Here is a 21,435-nt window from a genome sequence, read left to right as displayed (position 1 = left end):
CGACCTCAAACAGAAGCTTTAGTAGAAGCTAAATTATGTACTTTAACATCAGCGACCCAAGAAGCTACTAAAGAGCATGCTATTTCTATTCAAATCTTGGAAATCCAACTTGAATATGAAAAAGTTAAGTTGGAAGTGGAAAAAGAGAAATTGGCACAAGAAAAATTGAAAACTGAAATTCTTAGATTTGATCTTGATAAGAAAATTGGTGACATGGTGGAATATACAATAAAAAATGACTAATGGGGGAGTCAGGTATTAAGTACTATTATATTTTTGTATATATATAATATTGTTATATTTTAATTATTTTATTGTAAGCAGTTTCTGTTATATAATTTTTAATTATTAATTAAGTTCCTAAGTAATCAAAAACTATGGTTCCTTTGTTACTACATAAAGTGTTAGTTATTTTATTTTTATTATTTTATTATATGCGAAAAGAGTTTTTGTGATATCTTTTTAATTACTAATCAAAAACTATAGTTCCTTTGTTACCATATAAAATTTTTAATTTGTTTATTTTAATATGCGAAAAAAGGTATTTGTTTTAAATAATTATGACAAAAGCTATATAATAATATGTTGGACAGACTACCTATTTTGTTTTATTACATTATTATGCAAGTAAAACTTTCTAATGTAATTACTGACCTAAATAAAATGTTATCAATTGTAATTAAAAGCCATAATTAAAAAAATGACAACATTTTATACAAAAACATGATTTTTTTTTATTGAGTTTATTATTTATTAAGAATTGTAATATAAAATAATATATATTTCAATAAGGTTAATAGCACAAACTTATCTTGCAAGTAATGTAAATAGAATTTATAACCTAACCATTCTTTCTAAATATACATCCACCAGTGTTTGACGTTCTCTGTTGTCTTGTGTGATTCTTCGATGAGGTAGGTCTCTTTGAAGAGGTACAGGAATATCATCCTGAACGAGGATCTCCTCCCAAGGAGCGGGTAGATTAACTTCAGAGTTAATAGGAATATCTTCGCCAGCTCTTCTTGCTATGTTATGTAAAACAGCAGTTGCTGTTATTATCGGCAATATGTTTTTCAGCGTAACTCGTAGTCCAATGGCTAATGCAGGAAAACGTCGCTTCCAAACCCCAAACGTTCGTTCTACAGTGTTTCTCGTTCGGATTTGCGACTCGTTATAAAGATGTTCAGCTTCAGTATGACACTGATCTAGAGGGGTCATCATGTATCTTCGGCAACCGTACCCACTATCCCCTACCAGCACAGCGTCCCCATACTCTCCTCTCTCAAACCTGGCCCTACGTTGGCATTGCCTCCATATTCGGGCGTCGTGAGTACATCCAGGATATCTGGCTACAATGTCTGTGATTTCTAAATTTGAATTGCAGATAACTTGGACATTGAGAGAAAAGTAGCCTTTTCTGTTTCTATAGGATTCTGGTACTTCACCACCTGAAACCATAATGAAAATATGGGTTATTTTTTTAAGTAAATCAATGGTGCCAAAGCCAAAAGTTAACTGAACGCAACTGGTATCATAATTTTTAATCAGTTAAATTTTTTGTACAAAATAACTAGGAACCTACCCATCTTATAAGCAATTTTGGGCACATACCTGGCGATTGCCAGAATTTAATGTGGGTGCAGTCTATAGCACCGATGACTCTTGGAAATTTAGCTTTCTGATAGAACATCCTTTGAGTCCTTTTAATTTCTTCATCTGTCTCAGGGAATAAAATATAATCTCGCCACAATGAAGCTATGGCCCGACTGACTTTATGCACTATCCTATTTACTGTCGCAGTACTGACACCACATAGGTCTCCTGCTGTCCCTTGAAAGCACCCGGTTGCATAAAACCTTAGGGTACATAGAAGTTGGTTGATTGGAGACACGCCGTTATTTCTGTACAAAGTAAACACATTTATTTTTTACAAACATTTTAAATTCAAAATTGGACACAATTACGTATTAAAACCAAGAATAACAATTTTAGTTTTTTTGTTATAATTTAAAAATATTATTTGTTGGTGTATGAAGCTTTTAGAGTGTATTGTTATATTTTATATAATATATTCAATGGCATTTAAAAATGTAATTTTTTTGGGAAAAATAAATTTAACCAATTATAGTAAATACTAATGCCTAATACTAAAATTAATTACTTTATTCACAATAATATCATCAAGTAATATATATTATAGGTAGACTGACTGTTTTCGCTCAGAATCGTTTTTCTTATACAATGATATTATATCATTGGATTCAAATTTAACACAATCCATTACAGTGACTCACTTGTAACCTACTGTAAAGCAGAGCGACATCCACTTACCCTATAGATTTTAAATAGGTACATAATTTTTTGAGTAGGTCTACCACCCCCCATGAATTGTGGTTCGGGACGGCCCTGATTGCCATACTTTACCGTACAAAAAACTGACTTACCTGTTACTACTGTATTCGAGCTGATCTTCTATTTGTTCCAATACGTGAAGAACTGACTTCTTTGACAGCCGATATCGTGTCACGAAATCTAGTTCATCTAGGTTTTCAAAATCGTTCGTCCTTTCCTTGATAAACCTAGGACGGCGATTCACGAAAATATCATCAAAGTCGTCATATTCTTCCTCGAGAACAAGTGCAAATGCACGCTTATGAGCGCGAGACATAGTTAAAACGATGAAGCACAAACAGTTAAAAAAAAAACAGTAGTAAAACGGTAGCTACAAAAAAATACGTAGCACGGATTAATAATATATTATAAACCGGGTTTATCACTATAACCGACTGAAATTGGACGGTTATCTTATAACTGACGTTTAGCGTTAAACGATCTTGGTGAAATCCGTTTAAATTAATTAATTCGTTTAAATAGATAATCGGCGTTTTCAAAAAAAGATAAACGCCGTTCTTACGTTGGTGAAAGCGGCCCTAAGAGTATATTGACATATCGTATTGAAAATAAACTGCTAAAATTGTTTTTTTTTTAAATTAAATCATATATAATTGAAGCGACATAATTATTAATACATTTTGTGCATATATAGGTACGTATTTTATATTTTATATAAAACCTTGTCATTTCGCCCATTTAAACATATATAAAACACGTGTTTTACATATTATAAAATATTGTATAGCCATTAATAAAGCTAATAAACATAATTTATGTCTTATAGAGTCAACTACTGCGATCGCATATTACCTATGTTATTATATTGTAATTCCGAAAAATGCGTTTCGTTCGTCTTCGAACGTTGCAAATAGCACCTGTATAATATTATGCGTTATTATGATAATAATATAAAATCGGGCGACGTCGTCTCGTTTTTAAATTGTTAATGCCGTAATTTATTTATTACCGTTGAAATAATCGGTTATAAGGTACGAGACGCGTTCAGAAATTGATGACAGTTCGTTTCACGCATACGTCCGTGCTAAATATTGTTATACTAACGCGGCAGCTTCGCCTATAACCGACTGGAGAATGAAATGAATCGGGCGGGTATTGCTCGGCAAAAAAAAAAAAAACCGGCACGAAGAACACGATCATTATATTATATATTATGCGAATAACAGGAAAACCCGATTTATCTCAATCCGCGTCAACTAAATTGGATGACTTATTACGTATGCGATTCGAATTTATTCCGTGTATGTAGTACACGTATATTGCAATATATTTATAATATGTAAAATACGCCACCCGAACGTATTGTTATCAATGCGCTAAACAATTACTATTCTTCGACATCCGAGTTTATTGTATTTCGCATCGTGATCGGGTGCAAATTGAAAATAAACACAAGAACCGTGTGGGTATATTATGATGATATAGGATATAATATATTATATTTAAATGTGCAGACCGAATGAGAGGTGACTCTCGGCTGAGAAAAAAAAATACAACGACCGTTGCAATAATCATACGGTATCTTGCCAAAAGACGATCTGCAATAATAATTTATTGTAACCGCGGAAAATGTTGTGTATAAAAAAAAATGAAATTTTCTCAATACTCATACCGGCTGTACGACAGAAAATGAATTATTACTGAACTAAACCGGAAAGATTTGCTTACACAATTTAATATTATATTGTTCATCGCACCTCATATTATAACAGAAATATGTGATCACAATCCAACCTCTAAGAGTGTAGGGGTGTAGAATAATTGTTATAAAAACCGATCGAATTTAACACATATCAACTTGAAATTTATGGATTACTCTCATCTACTAATATTACCTTCCGGTTATTCAATTATTAGTTCTGACTTTGTTCAAAATCACTGCCGCGATAAGACGTGCACGGCAAAATGTATCTCAAAGGGTGCATGTACCCATCTACGCGAATCGTAATCTCTAAGATAGTAACAACAGACCATCATAATTGGTAAGTTTGACTTGGCTTCACAAATACCTTCAACACACAATACATACGTGTTTGGACATGATTACACGTCTTGTCGGAAAAATAGTTTTAATAACGGACGAATTGTCAGAGTATTCTATCACGACCGTTTCCGGCCGTGAGCAGGCTGCCGATCTCGTTAATTTATAGGTATCACATCGCAGCTGTGCAATGGCATTCAAGATTTTCAAGACGAAAAATTCGATACCTGTCGGTGATGAATAGTCACGTAGGTCGTCGCATCGACTCGCGTCGAAATCTCAGTCCGATACGGGTCGGTACCGACGCATCGCTTTTATATTTCAAGCGTAATACTTCTCGAAAGCTCAAAATTGATCCGATCCGAAAATCTTGTCTGTAATTTCTTCACCGTTTTTTTTTTTTTTTTTTGAAGATTTAAATTGTTCGGCCAAGCCCGGCACGGGCATTGCCGACGTGATCAATAATTTTCCGGCCGTTCGATTACAAACTAATTATAACGGCGGCGCGTTGTATAGGCTATTTAGCTACACCGCTGTGGTGTAAATCAACTTTTCGGAGCTGGACACGTCGTCATCGCTATATCACATTTCTTTTTATTATTGTTTATTCTCGTTAAAAAAGAAAGCCTTGACGACGTGACCGTTGGTTTGTCTTACATAATATACGGTACTCGAATAATTGTTATTGAATTGTGCAATTTGCAATGTCTTTCACGAGTAAAAAGATATTTTTGATGAATTCTTCGTAGGGTCCCAGTGCGTCGTGAACGTGTTCAGGTATATTGTATTTTTGTCGGGTGGGGGCCTCTCGCGTGTCTCTACATTTGGTAATCGTGTGTTTGATTGAAGTTGGATGTCCGCGCATAAGACATGTTCTTGGTGGCCGTTTTTTCACAACTGTAAACTACATATTTATTTCGATATGGCCATGGCTAAATAAGTATATTTAGCCATCGATATGGCTATATTATGGTCATTGCAGTTCTATGATAGTGTTACTGCTGCATTGTCAGAGTTGTTTAATTAAGCGCACTGGCCAAACGGATTTTTCTCTCAACAACTATACTGCTGTTATCATCGCATTACCATAGTTAACGTAGATGATTACCGTTATCCAGAAATATCCGCTAACACACATAATGTTCAAGACAAAAGTTTCTTTCTCAATCCTCACTGTCGATCACCTTCATTCGCACAAACGATAACTCAACAAATATGTACTTAAAACTGTTGGTGTTCATGTGGTACGTATTTCCGTCTTCGTCGGGAACGATAGTAATCTACAATTATTATTATTATTACGTTTACCCGTCGTCTACCACCAAAATGGGAGCCGGGACCCAGCCGTGCGACGATGTTGCAAGCACTACCGCCAAAATGGCAGTCGGGACCCCACCGTGCGACAATGTTGAGAACACGCCCACCCCGAAAAAAGAAGACTGTCAGTCACTTCCGGTAACCACCACGTGCCGTCCACAGCCGCCAAAGCTCACGTTCCAAATTCCGATATTGCAGCGGTGGCCATTCCGCAAGCCGTCGGCTACACCATGTCCGTCGACTTCTCCGTCTACACCATGCCCGTCGACTTCTCCATCTCCACCACCGCCGTCGTGTACACCATGTTCAACGCCACCACCGTCTCCACCACCGCCTCCATCTACACCATGTCCGTTGTCACCTCCATCCCCGCCGCCGCCGTCTACACCATGCCCGTTGCCACCTCCGCCAACACTATGTTCATCGCCACGTCAGTCTCCACCACCGCCGCCGACAACTTCGTCTACACAATGTCCGTCGCTACCTCCGACTCCACCACCGCCGCCGTCGACAACGTCGTCTACACCATGTCCATCACCACCTCCACCTCCACCTCCACCACCACCTCCACCGCCGCCGTCACCGACTTCCTTACTCACGACACTACCCCCGTGTACCACGACCACGGTCTGTCCCCCGTCATTGGATGTCATCGACGAAGAGTCGAACGAGTTTCCGTGGATGCTACCAAACGCGACGCCGCCGCCGGTTAGGATTTGGACGGTGACCGCCACGACCACCAACCGCCCAATTACGGCTTCCACCACATGTCGTCGATTGTCCATGGCACGAACACGACCTCCACTATTCGTGCCCAAGGTTGCACGTAATCGTTACCTTCCTAGTACTTTAAGGTTTTAAGTTTTTTTTTATGATATTCCGAAAACGTTAGTTTTATAATTTATTATACTATTATAAACCTTGCATACCGATGTAAAATATAAAAACATTTGAGTTTCTAAAAGTGAAGCAAAGAATGTATTAGTTTCACAATCTTGTGTTTTTTATTTCAGATTTTGAGAGAAGTAATGGCTTTGACGTGTCTTTTTTATTCTTTGTGAGTGTGTATGAAAAAGAATAACGGTTTTCTTTTTTTTTTTTTTGGAATTTAAAAACCTTATTTGCGGTACCTATTAGTAATATTTAACGTATAGTATAATTATATTTTATGCACAGGTGAAATAATGACGTTTTAAAAATTCACGATTACTATAGGGCCTTATAGTTAAATAAACTGCTTTAATAGCAATGCAAAATACATAACATATATATATATATATAGGCAGACAGATTGTCTTAGTTCAGAATCGCTTTTCGTATACAATTATAATAATATAATACATTGAATTAAAATTACTCATCCGTTACTGTGAACCACACCACACTAATGTAACTACAGCAGGGCGGTAGATACTTGCCCTGTGTTGCCCACCCGATCACCTCATGACGTTCATTCTGTTTCCAGCTTTAATTCACTACACTCACTCACTTTCATAATATTTTTTTAGTTTTTATGTTATAATCAAAAAATTATTTCGATGCCAGAAACTATTAGAACCAAACCATTGATAAACCGATTTGAAACAAATAGCTGCTTAATATTCTGATTTCGATATGAGTGCTTTTGTGGTTCTGTGGGTATCTACTTATAGAATAATTCAAAATATTGAATTTTGAATTTTGAACCAACAGTTTTAAAGAACTGTATTTTTTAAATAGCTTACAAAAACATTAAGCGACTGATAAAAATTAAATTGTTTTATTTTTAAATAATATGATTTGGAATAGGTACATTTTAAATCAAAGAATAACAAAACAAGCGATAATATTTTTAAAAATGTAATCAATTAATAGTATATACATATAAATGTATTCATACTACGTGTAATAATCATTTTTGAATTTTGCCTGGCATTTTAAAAGAATAATGATGTAGATATTTAAGGTTGATAAGTTACAAGTGTTCAATTTCATCAAAAATTACATTTCAAAGAAAATGTAAATTGATCTTTTTTTATATAAATATTATTTTTCTATTCACACATTTTGCTACCTATCAACAATTTAGGTCACCGATTGCCGATTAGTGTGATACGTATTGGTGGAACAATTCGTAGATATAACAAGATAGTACAGTGGATCAGACAATTTTTTATTCTACGCCCCTTATTGTACAGTAGAATTTAGGCGGTCCTTTTTTTGTCTTAGTATTACAAAATAATATTATACAGCAAATGACTTATTTATTTTTTTATTTTTGAACACAATTTTATAAATATTTTTATATTAAACATTTTAAGTAAAATTAATTTAATACATCAATTGTATTGATTATTACTTATTAGAGTACTTATTTTGTTTAAATACGAAAAGGAACCATTTTTAAAAACATCTTATACCACGAAATTAGTAATTGAAATTGCAAGTACGTATCGCACAACCAGAAATATTCACATAAAAAGGGCTTTAATACATCCTAGCAAAATTCAAATGTATCTCAGTCAATTAGGAATAGTATAAATCGATCGCTAGCTACGAACGGTCGTCACAGACCCAATAATTGAAGCTGTCTAATATACCTATACACAGCAATAAAGCTTACTCGATGCTCAAAACACCACACTTTTATCAACTGTCCCCTTTTATTTATTTTTCCTGATTTTCGAGGAACATTTTATTTTGTAAAATCAAATTTTTATTGAATTACAATTCATATTTAGATACCCCCTCCTGGTTTCGGTACTGTTCTGTTATAGGTATGCTTGCGTGCCACCCAATTATAAAAAAAAATTTTTCGATAATACGAACAGTACCCCAGTTCCATTCCCCAATAATATTTAACTTAATAACTATAGTAATAATTCCTCAAAAAAAAAAACACAACAATTCGATTAAACTAAAGAAGGACCACCTAGCAGGTGCAATTCCTGATGGGCATCTTCGAAGACGATTTACATTGGTGGTTGCTTGAGCACACGGTAGTTCTATGCCGGCGGCCTGTTTGCGTCTTTCTGATTTCCGAAGTATGAAACGTCCGACAGGTCGTGCACGGCAGTGATATCCGACGATCAATGCACGGTGGTGGCGTCCGACGAGTCGTATACGGCAGTGGCGACCGACGAGTCATGCACGGCGGTGGCGTACGGCTGCAGGTGGTGCGCCGCGATGACGTCCGACCGTTGGTCGTACGAGGCGGTCGCGCCCGACGAGTCTTGCACGGCGATGGCGTCCGCCGAAGAGTGGGGCACGGCGGCGGTGTCGTCCGACCACTAGGGCACAGCGGTGTCGTCCGACGGGTCGAGCACGGCTTTGTTTTCCGACGGCTAGCGAACGGATACTGCGATACCCACGTGCACGTCAGCGGCTGTGGACAACGGGTTGGCAGAGACGGGCAGCGGGTTGGCGGAGGTTGATAGCGGGTAGGTGGCGGCGTACCGCGAGTGAACGGTGGACAGCGAGTGGACGGTGGACAGCGAGTGGACGGTGGACAGCGGGTGAACGGTGGATAGCGGGTGAGCGGTGGGCGGCAGGTAGGCGGTGGTGGACAACGGGTGGACGGCGGTGGACAGCGAGTGCACGGATAACAGTGGCACTGCCTCCACGGCGGTGATCGGTGGTTGGCCAGTGTCGTGTCGGAGTCGGGCGTGTTGGTATTTCCGTTGCACGTCACTGCCCTACAATAGGGCGTTACCACGTGGTCAGGATTCGACGTACCGGTATGATGAACGTAATCCCAACTCGCTATCTTACTCGACGAAGACGCCGACACGAAGCAAACACGCAGACACAGTAATATTATCGTTTCTGGATACATTTTTGTCTGAAAATCACAGGTGCCCCGATCGGATGGCCGAAAAATTTTTGTTTATCATAACAGTATTTTATTGCGATGACAACCGCTGTCGATGAAACTGTAACTGTCATTCAATTACACCAACAATAGACAATAGTTGTACGTTTTTTATGATTCTGTATGTTTTTTTTAATGTAATAGCTAAGCTTTAGGCATCGGTCTATAGAATGCTCCAATAAGGTGTACCTACTAAAAAAACTTTCAAATATGGCATGAGGAAAATAAAAATATATACTTGCTCGGTGTTTACTTATTCTAGGATTTTTGGGTTTTTAGATTGAAATTCATAGTAAGCTTAGCAGGTCCTTTCATAGAATAAAAAGATACATAATTATTTTTTATTAGAAGTACCTACAAAATGTATTGTTGGTAATGAATTCATGGAAGTCGGTCATATAAACTCAATGTCTTTTTTTAATTTACAAAGTAGGTACATCTGATCATATTATTATTTGTCACTTATCAAATTTTAACATCAAATCATGTACTAGAATCATTGAATAAGCGGTACGAGTCGTAAGAAGAGAAAATGTGTCATTAAAATTAAAAAATCTTTACATTTTCCAAAATACGCATTTAATATTTTATAACTTTTGTCTTTTGATGTTTCGTTCGTTATGAAATAAAATTAATTCATAGCTTACTCAGCGATATAAATCAAATAAGAAAAACATAAAAAAAATTCAATTAAAAACCCTACATTATTATAATTTAGAAAACGCAGTGCAGGGGCCTGTAAGAATGTACGTCGTCAACTCAGTGAGTTCACACTTTTCAGAGATCTCATCTGTTATCCAGATTCCGTGAATCTGTTAGTTGAAGAAGATTTCGCCGTGTGTTTCTATAGAACAGTAATTTATTTCTTTTTGTTTTCTCGGCGACGATTTCGGAACAAACTTATCCGAGAGACAATCGGACGACACCGAATAAAATGAATTTCGGGTTACCTTCCTACGCAGAGAGCGTATTTCCAAAAGCGCCTCGAAAAAATATCATTCATTTCACGCCGGTCGAACAATTTTTTTTTCTTGAAACACTACATTAAAAAACTCACTGCACCGTGATGTGTCTGGCGCCGGATCGTTTTGCTCAAGTGACGCTGTGCCACGTGATAAAAAAAAAATGTCTTTAATTTCAATCAAACGAGATGACAGCCGTGATTCACTTATCGGCAAAAACAGAAAAAAAATAATATCATTTTTTAACAAAAAAATATGTATTTAATTTTCCGATGGTACGACGGCCCTCAAATAAAACGTGTTCGATTGCATCGCGATGTGACTTTCGAAACGACAATAATCGTATTTTAAATGCCCTGGAGATCGCGTATATATATAATGGTCGTACCATAGGAGAAAATTGCGTCTGGAATCGCAAAGAGAACCAAATCGTCGTAAAACACGTTTCGACAAGCATAAGTCTTCATATATGACTGCGGTGGTACGAAATACATATATAAATCATATAAGAGATCCATTAAGTCTTAACATTTATCACTGGCCCATTATCGTTCATATCGTTCGACCCCCTTTAAATCATAAGTCAAAATATCATGATTGTTATTATGCGATACAATGCGCTCTGCTACGACATTATATTATCGGATCGATATTGTAATAATAATAATAACATTATAAATGTCGGGCGTGTATTTTTTTTCATTTTCATTTTTCTTTTTGTTTGGATTGTGCAACCGCAAACTGATTAATATTTTTTAGTTCGCGTGTAATACCTAATAATCGCTATAGTTGTTGTTGTTACTTAAAAATGTATCGAAACGATTAAATCTGTCCCGCCGACATTGTGATACGCCAGTGAACAAAGAAAGAAACAGAAAAACATAATAAACAATTTACTCCGTAAATTACAATAGTATGTGAGGTTATAATAATAATTATATACCGTAGTGGTAGTATAATTTTTGTTACCACGATTTATGCATGTACGCCGCCGCTTTATGTCAAGCCAACACGCACGGTGTCCGTCGATTATTACGGATATACCTATGGGTACTGCTGTAATCGCGGCGACTTTTTTGTAATTTTTTTCCTTCCGTTTTGCTCGTAAGTCGTACAGCTTGTGAGCACTTTAGATCACACAGGTATACTATAAAATATCGATAAATATTAAATTTTCGTTTTTTTAAAAAAAAAAAGGTTTGACGCACACGATTTTTATATTATTTTTGTGAAAAATCATATCATCACATTATTATTAAGGAGTGGCGACGCCGGCATCGGTGACGACGATTTTCCCGAGAAATTTGCCACCGGGACCAAATTTATTTCCATAATATTATAATTTATAACTTTCCGCTCCCTGTCAGCAGCCGTAACCATCATCCCTCTTGTATTCCTCCACAATATGCGTTGACGCGCCGCAATAATACTTTCAAAGTAGGTAAACCTTATCGTATAATAATATGCACTCGCTGACGGAATCGGACGGTATATTGGTTTCTCGTCGGATCCGAGACGAACGACAAGTCGACGACGACAGTGTCTCGGAAAAGCGGAATTTCGTACTTTGACAAATGAAACTCCTGTCAGCCGGCATTTGCAGTGCGGCTGCACATGTACATATACATACACACACGTAATACCTACACACACACACACGCGCGCGCGCGCGATATAATATATTATACATGTATATGCTTCGGATCGAGTCTAACACGCGAATACAAATTACATATATAGTGAATATATTATTATCTAAGAAGTAAACGGCTTGATGAAAATCGAAGTCGGAGCTGCACCCAAAATGTATAGTACAGTTTGCCAGCACGGCGCCATCACTATATATGCTTGCAGTGTAATTGGATTAATTTCTTGCAATGAAACGCTAACTGAGCTGCAAAGTGCCTCCGCGGACGTCTACCTAAACAGAAAACGCACCTCAATAATTATAGTAATACGTTTTATATCATCCGTTTAGGGTTTTAGACGATAGACACAAATTGAATGTACATTTTTATCTTGAGGGGAGGGGGGATTATTTTTCTAATGGCGCATAATATACTACAAGTCTACACACGCCATGTCAGGTTTTCTTAGACGGAAAAAGTATCCAAAACTGTATTATTTAGGAGCGTTTGATTCCTAGCTCCCCTCTCTCCCCACACATATTGTCGTCTTTAGTTAAAATAATTGTTGCCTTACCTGATATTTTACAACAGTCCGTTTTTTCGCGGTATCGCACTAATTTATGTGTTCGAAAATCGTTCATGTCTATACTGCGCGAGATTCTTAGTGTAAAATTGTGATAATAAAAGCATGACGATACAATAGGTACCGTTAGACATTATTTTTAGACCTGTATAGATTGACAAGTATCGATTTATATGACCACAACAATTCTCAATCTGCCCCTTTTTATATATAGTTTGTAATTTTCGCGTTCAAAATTATAACAACATTGTACGCTTTTCAAAGGAAAATGTACCTATATACATTTTTCGACATCGAATCCGCGCAAATACGCGGTTTTTAGGCAACTATTCGTCGATTTTTGCAATCAAAACTTTCGAAAGCATACTGTAAATTTAATTAACAATATCCGTTCCGATACTCGGAAACTACACACGGAACGAGAATTTGTACCTGAAATTATTTAGCTAATTATTAACCGCTCACAGACACGGCGGCGGCAGTTGTGTAACATGAGCGAGTTTTTGCTGACATTGCATTTCCTATGGTTGTGTGTGCGTCCCCGGCGAAACTCTCAGAGGAGAATTATTATAGTGAGGGGAGGGGGGAGGGGCGGTTTGTTAATATTATATTGTACGGCCTGGGAAACGCGTGGCTGTGGCGTGATTTATTCGCGTAACGCGGGAAACCGTTTGGCGCACGCGAACCGATTTTGAGTGGCAATCCTGTGAGTATAGATCACGCGAATCTGCAGTTATAATATTATTATCGTGCACGTATATCGTACGCAGTACAGTAATAATTACGACGGAGAAGCGACTTGTTGTGGCGACTCGCAGCCAGTGACTTCTCGCTGGGGCCGGACGGAGACGCTATCGCGCGCGGTAGAGTCCTCCGGGCGTAATATTTTATTCCATGTAATATATTGCAATATTATTATGTGTTAGATTTATTCGGCGTTTGAACGTTTGGTCGAAAAAACGTTTTGACGAGCGTTATTGTAGTATAATTATATCTCGTACTTCGAAAGTCGTCTCGTTTTAAACATACAACACATCGTAATAATACATTGTGTACCTGTATAAAAATAACGAGTACCTATTACTTCCCGCGCGTGTCCTCGTATCACGTAACGAAGGGGCCAATGACGTCAAATTAATATTATAATAACCCTTTTCCAGCACCCCCTTCGGCGGCCAGAGAGTATAACGGCGTGCACGTCTTTCTATAGCGGTCGACAACGTATACATAACCGAATAAGTATATACCATTAACCACTATATACCTGGACATGTAGGTACACTACAGGTGTTGCGCCTGCCGTTTTCTATCCGCCACAGGAATCTGTATAATACTCTCGTCAATAATGCGTGTATACCGGATCAAAATAATAATAGGTATACACCGCTCGGCTACAAGGCATATGCCTCCGACCGTGATATATGCAATACCTACGTACATTTTATATTTTACAGGACGAAAATCTCTAGGGTCAGCCCTCCGGCTCGCGTTTGTATCGTATGCTTCACACACACGACATCCTCCGACGAGGACGAGCAGAGTATGACGTCCTTGGTCCGGGAAACGGTTTTTCTCCGAAACGAAATGAACGAAAATAAAGCATATATACGTGGTGCAGTGCGCGTTATATTATTATACACCAAATGCAACGATACGGGTGTGGTATTAAATGTGCATAATATTATAAATTATAACCTTTTCGGCGGCATAGATTGCAGTAATAACGTGTGATGGCGATCGACCGGACGCCGTAGCCGTTAATCTTTATACCGATAACCGGGTTAGAGTACACGCGGGTGGACCGGATTCATACACAGTTACCGCATGCGGTATACCAGTGTGTATGGGTGCATGTGCAGCTTGAATAATCACATGTAGAGATAGTGATATAGAGAGAGATTCTATAACAATAAATAATCTATTCAAATTCTGATTTTTGGAAGTACCCACTACAATACAATAGGTGTTTCATATTTTTCAAATCAGCGATTTCGCCTGGTAAATCTGAACTCAATAATATTTCCACCTCGAAAACAAATTCGTGATTTTACAAAGTTTTAAGAAAAAAAACTGCGGTCCTTTTAAACTTAAAGCGTAGTGTATTAGGTATATTTGAAAATTCCAAAAATCAGCATTTCAATATAAACGACAAAATGTGGGTGAGCACAGGTACACGGACCCGGGGCGTAGGAGTCAAGGCGCGTGAACACACACACACACACACACACACACACACACACACACACACACACACACACGAGTGGTATACTCGGGTATATACCAGACACGTGACGATGAGTGTGATGATTCGCGCATACAGGTGCGTCGGCAAACGACTTTTCGCACGCGGACGGACGCGTGTAAACACGAGGCGAAATGAAAATCCGGGTGCCGCCGGGACGGACAAATGGGTCGGTCACGTCCGTCGGATCTGGTTAGTAATAATCGTCTGCTGCAGCGCGTGTGTCGGTATACATCACCTATATATCATTATCGTCATTATATCGTTTTCGTTATCGTCGTCCATAATATTATATACCGCGGTGCGGTTCGCGTGCACCGGCGTATACCTGTACGTTTTCGTTTAATACGCGCGCGTACATCGTTCGTTCGGTATTATTATGTACCGGCGCCGTTACACGAGCTGTGGGTATGTGAGGTGCCTACATGCATGATAGGTAGGTGTGGGTAGGTACTGGTTTGCGCACGTATTCCGCCGCGGACGGACGACGCGGATCGGTAGTAAGAAAATAAACACCGCGGTCGTTATAATGATATTACACGCGCTATTTCTGCTCGCGGTTTCGCCGCCTCGTAAGTATATATGCGTACATAATTTGCACGAATCTCGGGTGCGAGATTTCGCGGTGTCTCAAATCCCATGCTCGACGGACGTGGCGCGGTTTGCCGAGTGAAATGGAAAACCTAATTGAAAAAGACCCGAGCCCGCCGTGAGAGACTTGTGCGCGTTGCGTATTATTCCCGCCTATAATAGGTAATAATAATAATAATATTTTTTCTGATATACAAACAAATAATTTCAATTCGCGAATAACATAATGTGTTTACCTATTCCGTATTTGGGCGAGACCGGTCCGCGGGTGTGTGTGTGTGTGTGGATTTCGAAAACTGCAAACAATATAATTACGAGCCGATAGGTGTATAATATTATTATAATGTACACGAGCTGCAGAAAGCGCGCGCACGAAACCGAACCGATAATAGAAAATAAAACGCCCCGCCACCGTCGACGCCGCGCCACCTCCTCCTCCGGATTCGCAACAATCTTATTCGGTCAGCTCGATCGAACATATTTTTTCACCGGTACATACGAACGCCGCATATATATATATAAATATATATACACACAATATTTCCGACTCGTATGTATTTCGCACAGCCGTTAGGTAGTACACACACACACACACACACGCACTTATATTATATATTATGATATATGGCTGGCAGTAGGTGTCGACGACCGACGTCCGTCGCGTCCATTTCAAGCGTGCGATCGCAGACTTACCACATAATATCGTACTGTTATAACACATAATAATATCGAACCGTTTAAGTGTTATTATATTATATTGTTACATCGTCTTTTCCGCGCCAGCGTTTTTGTGCGTGCGAAGAAATAAGGCGACTGTCATCGTCCGCGGTCGAACGAGCGAGTGATTTTACGACACACCCCGCACGTCTATAATATAATACTATACGAGGTAAATCAAACGTACGTAATAATAAAATGTATTTTTTTTTTTTTTTAATTTTATACCCGGAAAGAGGATTATATATTATTTTATTTCCGTCAATGTTCGGTAGGTATATCATCGTGGTATATAGTTGTTAGCTTGTAAACCTGAGGTTTGAATGATGTATGATGTAACCATTAAATATCGATTCCATATATTATGCAGTTTAAAATTATATTTTCACCCTCGTTTAAACTTAGTCGCTTAAAGTTTAAACGATTCGATTGCCGTAGACGCTACAACGGTATTTGTGTATATCCTGTACGCGCATATATACATGCCCGCCGCTTTATACGCTCTTCTTGCAGGCTAAACTTTAAACACTTAACCATAAATAATAAATTATTTTGCAGGTTTAAACTTCGATATCTATGTGTATACCGACGTTTTCGGAATACTATGTATACAATAATATATATTATGAGATTTAAGACGTGTAATTCCATTTAAAAAACCGTTGGAAATGCGCAGTTATGAGACGCTTGAAAGTTCTTCAATTGATTCGAAATAATATTTTGCAAACAACCGAAAGAGAGTAAACGTTTTCGCCGTTTACATGACCGCCTGATCGAGTGTCCGCGGGTTAAGTGCATACTGGCAAACATGTGCAATTACACTACATCTGGACGTAACGAAGTTCGTAATCGTTCGACGTAAATGTTCAAATTTATTCGGTCGAGACGCGTTGATTATTGCAATGAATAATGATTGCTGCGCACTTCGATTGCATAGTTGTATAATATTATATATTGTACTTAACACTTGTGTACACGTCTTGTATGTCTTATTACAGCCATGATAATTACTATCGACTGCGATTTAATAATACACCGTGACCCGTGTGACTGTGCGTAGTGTGAGTGTGCTTTTTCGTTTCAACATTAGTCTGTAAGTTAGATGTTTATATTTTATAAAACATGGAAAATTAAGAAATTAATTATGAAAATGCGTATTTTAAACTCCTGTTTCCGCCAGCTTATTTTGTTTGTGTTCACTTGTTTTTCTTAAAATATATTTTATACAGATATATAACTTGTTTAAAACGTGAATTGTTTGAATTTTCATTAAAAGTTTTTGTTTTATTCTCAAACTTATTATCCCATTGCGAAATGACCCTTCGTTTCAATTATTTAACTCTGGGTCGCGAGACGTATTTAAACCGGGTCCCGTAAAATGTATACATCAATTTAAACTTTTCCACTTATACCTAAAATAACACGTTAAATCCGTATGATCGCCAGGTCTTCTAACTACAACTAATGTCAGCAGGGCAAACGTATGACTCTATTGAAAATATATATCGTATAAGAATATAAACATTACTATCGACTATAATGTCATAATCAAAGCGACTTCGACGTGCGGGTGTGCCAGTTCAAAAGGCCTGTTACAAAGCCGTTGATATAGCCGGTAGGTAGAAAAATAAGTTCATGATAAGACCTATATGCACATGCCATCGAGGACGATGTGACAAAAAAACACTTAAATAATATGAACGTTCAATGACAAAAACATTTATTAATTGTTTGCACATTGTTTTTTATTTAAGTGATTTCGTTTTCAAGCAATATTTTTTATTTTCTCCGATAAACTAAAATATATACATATTAAAATATTATCCCACATCTGCTATTGCAGTCGACGCGCTCGAGGGTGATTGTATTCAACTGCTCCTACTTAATATTATATTATATATTATACAAATATTGTCACGCGGACATCACGGGTTTTCGCGACAAGCGCGGTCGCGTGTGAATCGCTGTTATTTAATACCTATAATAATATTATATCATTGTAGTGTTGTGTTTTTTTCCCGCACCTCTACCTATACCTGTAACGATATATTGTGCAGAAAATGAAAATGTTTGGGGGGCAGTTTTCATACGGCTGCAGAGTCAATATACATTATTCATTCTTCGCGTGATATATCTTCGAATTGAATTAATACGCATATACGATGGTGTATTTGAATCACGTACGAAACGGAATAACTTATTCTCTCGTTGAGCTCGTATACGTCCGACTCCGGGTAGTGTCGTACACAATATACACTTCAAATACCGCGGGCGGATATAACCTAATAATCATGAAATTACGTGTTCCTATGCAAATCAACCATATAAATATAATAATAATGTGTGCGCGCGCGCGCGTGTATTATATATTATCATGATATTCTGCAGCAGGTATATGTAACAGGTAACGATACCGCGGTTACCGTCGCCGTGGTCGGCGATGATTGACATTACAATGTCATTATTGCGCGCTCTCTTATTATGATAATAATAATATGTGCACATTATTATATATTATATATTATGCGTGCAATGTGCACGACAACGTTAAATGTCTACATAATATATTATGTCGCAGGAACACTGCGAAAAATGCAATACGACATAATATTGTAACATAATATAGGTAGATACATATTCGTTCTGTAATAATTTCGTATCGTACGGGTAGGTAGGTCATAATATTATATTATATTATGAGCTGCGCTGCGGAAGCAGACACGCGCATTAGCCCACGATATTTTAGGAATTTTTCGTGGGGGGTGTATCTAGTACAGCAAATAGCGATGAATTATTTAAACGCCGAAATAAATACCTAATGAACTTTCGCCCATCAGCTATAATTTATTGTGCAGGTAGGTAGTTACAGCATAACGATGAGCACATTTTTTTTTTTTTTTTTGTTAGAGGCTCGGGCAGATTTGGTTTTAAAACGTTATATTATTCTGCGGCTTTTTATAGAACGAAACAATTTATTTTCCGTGGATTAAGCTAGGTTCGTTTTACCGTAGTAAATATTATAATATTTCCTCCCCTCCTCGCGACTATACAGATACCGCCGCGTGCGTACGAATAACATATTATTATTTCGTGAAATATTGTATCTCGATGTGCATACCATTATATTATATTTATGTACGATATTGCAAAATAATGTGAAAACCCTGGCGGAGACCTGCAGAGATCGATCTGCCGCGAAAACTGTAATCGATAAATCGTGTTATACCTGTATGCGTTGTACCTACCCGTATTATAATACGTAATACTGGAAAACGCTCGTACCATACCATCATTGTTGAAACCAAACACAATATATTATAATAATAATATATGAACAGGCGACTGGTCACCACTTGCGGTTGGACTTCCGTTTCGATCGTGTCGGACTTACGTACCCGTAGGTATACTTATTTTATTATATTATACGCGTCACCGTCGTCGTCGTCGTTTTATATTATTTTATTTATGGTATTCCGTATCTTTTGATCTACAATAATGGTTAACGTCCTTAAACGAGCACAAGTGTATAATAATAATATAGTGTTGTGGTCGCGCCCCGAACGTCGGCAGAGGCAGTCCACGTAATATATGGCACGGACCCAAACCGGTGGACTGACGATGATTCGTACCTGAACACAAAACGCAGGTACATAATTGTAGTTTTCGCATACCGCCACGGTGAATCAATATGACATGTATAATATTATAGCACATTTCATACATTCCCCGCAGTCTCGTCGAAAAGCCTCATTATCGCCCCCTCGTCTCGCCGGAAAAATCTAAATATTTAGACATTGTATTCGACGGCGGGACCGTTTTCCCAGAAATCGAAATACTGTTTTAGCTGATCATTATTTACCTCAAAAAAAAAAAAAAAATGAAAACTACTATTCATCATCTTCCAAGCGTTTTAGAGAACGGTTGAGACGACGTTCTCTTAACTTTGACAACTAGAATAATATTACTAATTGATACGCTTTTAATAGTATGTTTATCGACTTATTATATTCAATTCTTAAAAAATGCAATCGGATATAATCGGATATTATTCACCAATTTAGAATATAAAAAAAAAAAACTTAACAGAACAAAAGTAATTTCACTGTCAGATATTCGAAATGGCCACCGACCGTATTATAGGTCGATGCCTATCTCCTATATACGGTTAAACATTATTATATATAGGTACCTATTATATCGCGAGGTACTCATCTAGAAGCGCCGCCTATACATTACCATTTTTCGTTCGTTCGGAGGTGCTAAGTCGTCGAAACACACATCTTTGGCCACGCAAACGCGGAATGTCGTACGGAATACTACTCGACATCTCAGCAATGATATTGCCATACGTACGAGGTAACGAACGACACGAACGAACACATTATTTTTCATTGAAAACGTGTCAAATGCACTCGACTGCATAACCTATAGACTGATCCAGCGGGTCCTAGGGGCTAGGACAGTGGATACATTTGTAAACATATTATTATTATTATTATTATTATTATTATTATTATTACACTGGTTTTCGTGCTTGGATTTCCGTATCAAATTTTTTATGGCTAATGGCTTTATGACCTACTACACAGTGATTACAGTCTAAAATACAAATATTATAGAAATCGCGTTGTGATAAGTGATGACAGCTGCTGCAGGTAGCGGTTAATTAATTTACAACGCATAATTATTTGTAGTTTTACAATAAGTAGGTACTTTAAAGAAATGAGGAATTTTTATGATGTGCATTAAATACGTATGTAATGTAATTGAAAGATCAGGTATAGTATAAATATAATCATCGTACTATAAAGCAAACATTTTATAACTAGGATTAGAACGCAATAGTGGTTTTTAATGCTCCTCTCCAAATTAGGTACTGCAGACATTCGGTGCGAAAACCTAATTAAAAATGTTATTTTTAACCAGAGCTAGTATTGACCGACTTTTCAGTTTTCAATTAAAGTATATTATACTCAACCAGAACGAACTGAAATTCTAAATCATAAATAACAAATTGGTATGTTAAAAATCTAAAATGTTTTCCCTTCGGTTGGGTTGATTTTATAATACGATTATAAACAAATGCACAGTGGCGGTTCTGGTAGTATTTTTTTGGTGAGGCAACCTAAGTATCAACCCCCCCCCCCCCCCC

The 21,435-nt window shown here is 37.6% G+C and overlaps 4 protein-coding genes across 4 annotated transcripts in view; 1 reads left to right on the top strand and 3 right to left on the bottom strand.

Annotated features, from left to right (window-relative positions):
• Positions 1 to 783: 783 nt before the first annotated feature.
• LOC111035216 (putative nuclease HARBI1) lies at positions 784 to 1,959 on the bottom strand. The gene has a single exon (XM_022316746.1). The coding sequence runs from the start codon at positions 1,456 to 1,458 to the stop codon at positions 835 to 837; it is 624 nt and encodes a 207-aa protein (XP_022172438.1). The 5' UTR covers positions 1,459 to 1,959; the 3' UTR covers positions 784 to 834.
• Positions 1,512 to 2,668, bottom strand: LOC111035207 (putative nuclease HARBI1). The gene is made up of 3 exons (XM_022316737.1): positions 2,445 to 2,668; positions 1,612 to 1,901; positions 1,512 to 1,525 (listed from the first exon to the last, which is right to left on the bottom strand). The coding sequence occupies exons 1-3, from the start codon at positions 2,666 to 2,668 to the stop codon at positions 1,512 to 1,514; spliced, it is 528 nt and encodes a 175-aa protein (XP_022172429.1).
• A 3,051-nt stretch (positions 2,669 to 5,719) lies between these two features.
• LOC111035198 (leucine-rich repeat extensin-like protein 3) lies at positions 5,720 to 6,571 on the top strand. The gene has a single exon (XM_022316725.1). It carries the CDS (start codon positions 5,720 to 5,722, stop codon positions 6,569 to 6,571), a length of 852 nt encoding a protein of 283 aa, XP_022172417.1.
• Positions 6,572 to 9,033: 2,462 nt separating this feature from the next.
• LOC111035187 overlaps positions 9,034 to 21,435 on the bottom strand; it is a 14,853-nt gene continuing 2,451 nt past the window's right edge. The window contains exon 5 of the mRNA XM_022316715.1: positions 9,034 to 9,384. Within this exon, the coding sequence (XP_022172407.1) occupies positions 9,034 to 9,384 (351 nt within the window). The remainder of the gene's footprint in view (positions 9,385 to 21,435) is intronic.

This window comes from Myzus persicae, unplaced genomic scaffold, assembly GCF_001856785.1.
Source record: "Myzus persicae strain clone G006 unplaced genomic scaffold, MPER_G0061.0, whole genome shotgun sequence".
Lineage (NCBI taxonomy): Eukaryota > Metazoa > Arthropoda > Insecta > Hemiptera > Aphididae > Myzus > Myzus persicae.
The sequence above is the reverse complement of the archived record's forward strand: the minus strand, read 5'-3'. Positions and strand labels throughout refer to the sequence as shown.

Excerpts from the sequence above, each read along its gene's own strand:
- LOC111035216 (XM_022316746.1), bottom strand. The coding sequence starts at position 1,458 with ATGGTTTCAGGTGGTGAAGTACCAGAATCCTATAGAAACAGAAAAGGC.
- LOC111035207 (XM_022316737.1), bottom strand. The coding sequence starts at position 2,668 with ATGTCTCGCGCTCATAAGCGTGCATTTGCACTTGTTCTCGAGGAAGAA. Across the intron at positions 1,902-2,444 it reads CTCGAATACAGTAGTAACAG|AAATAACGGCGTGTCTCCAA; the intron begins GTAAGTCAGTTT and ends TACTTTGTACAG.
- LOC111035198 (XM_022316725.1), top strand. The coding sequence starts at position 5,720 with ATGGGAGCCGGGACCCAGCCGTGCGACGATGTTGCAAGCACTACCGCC.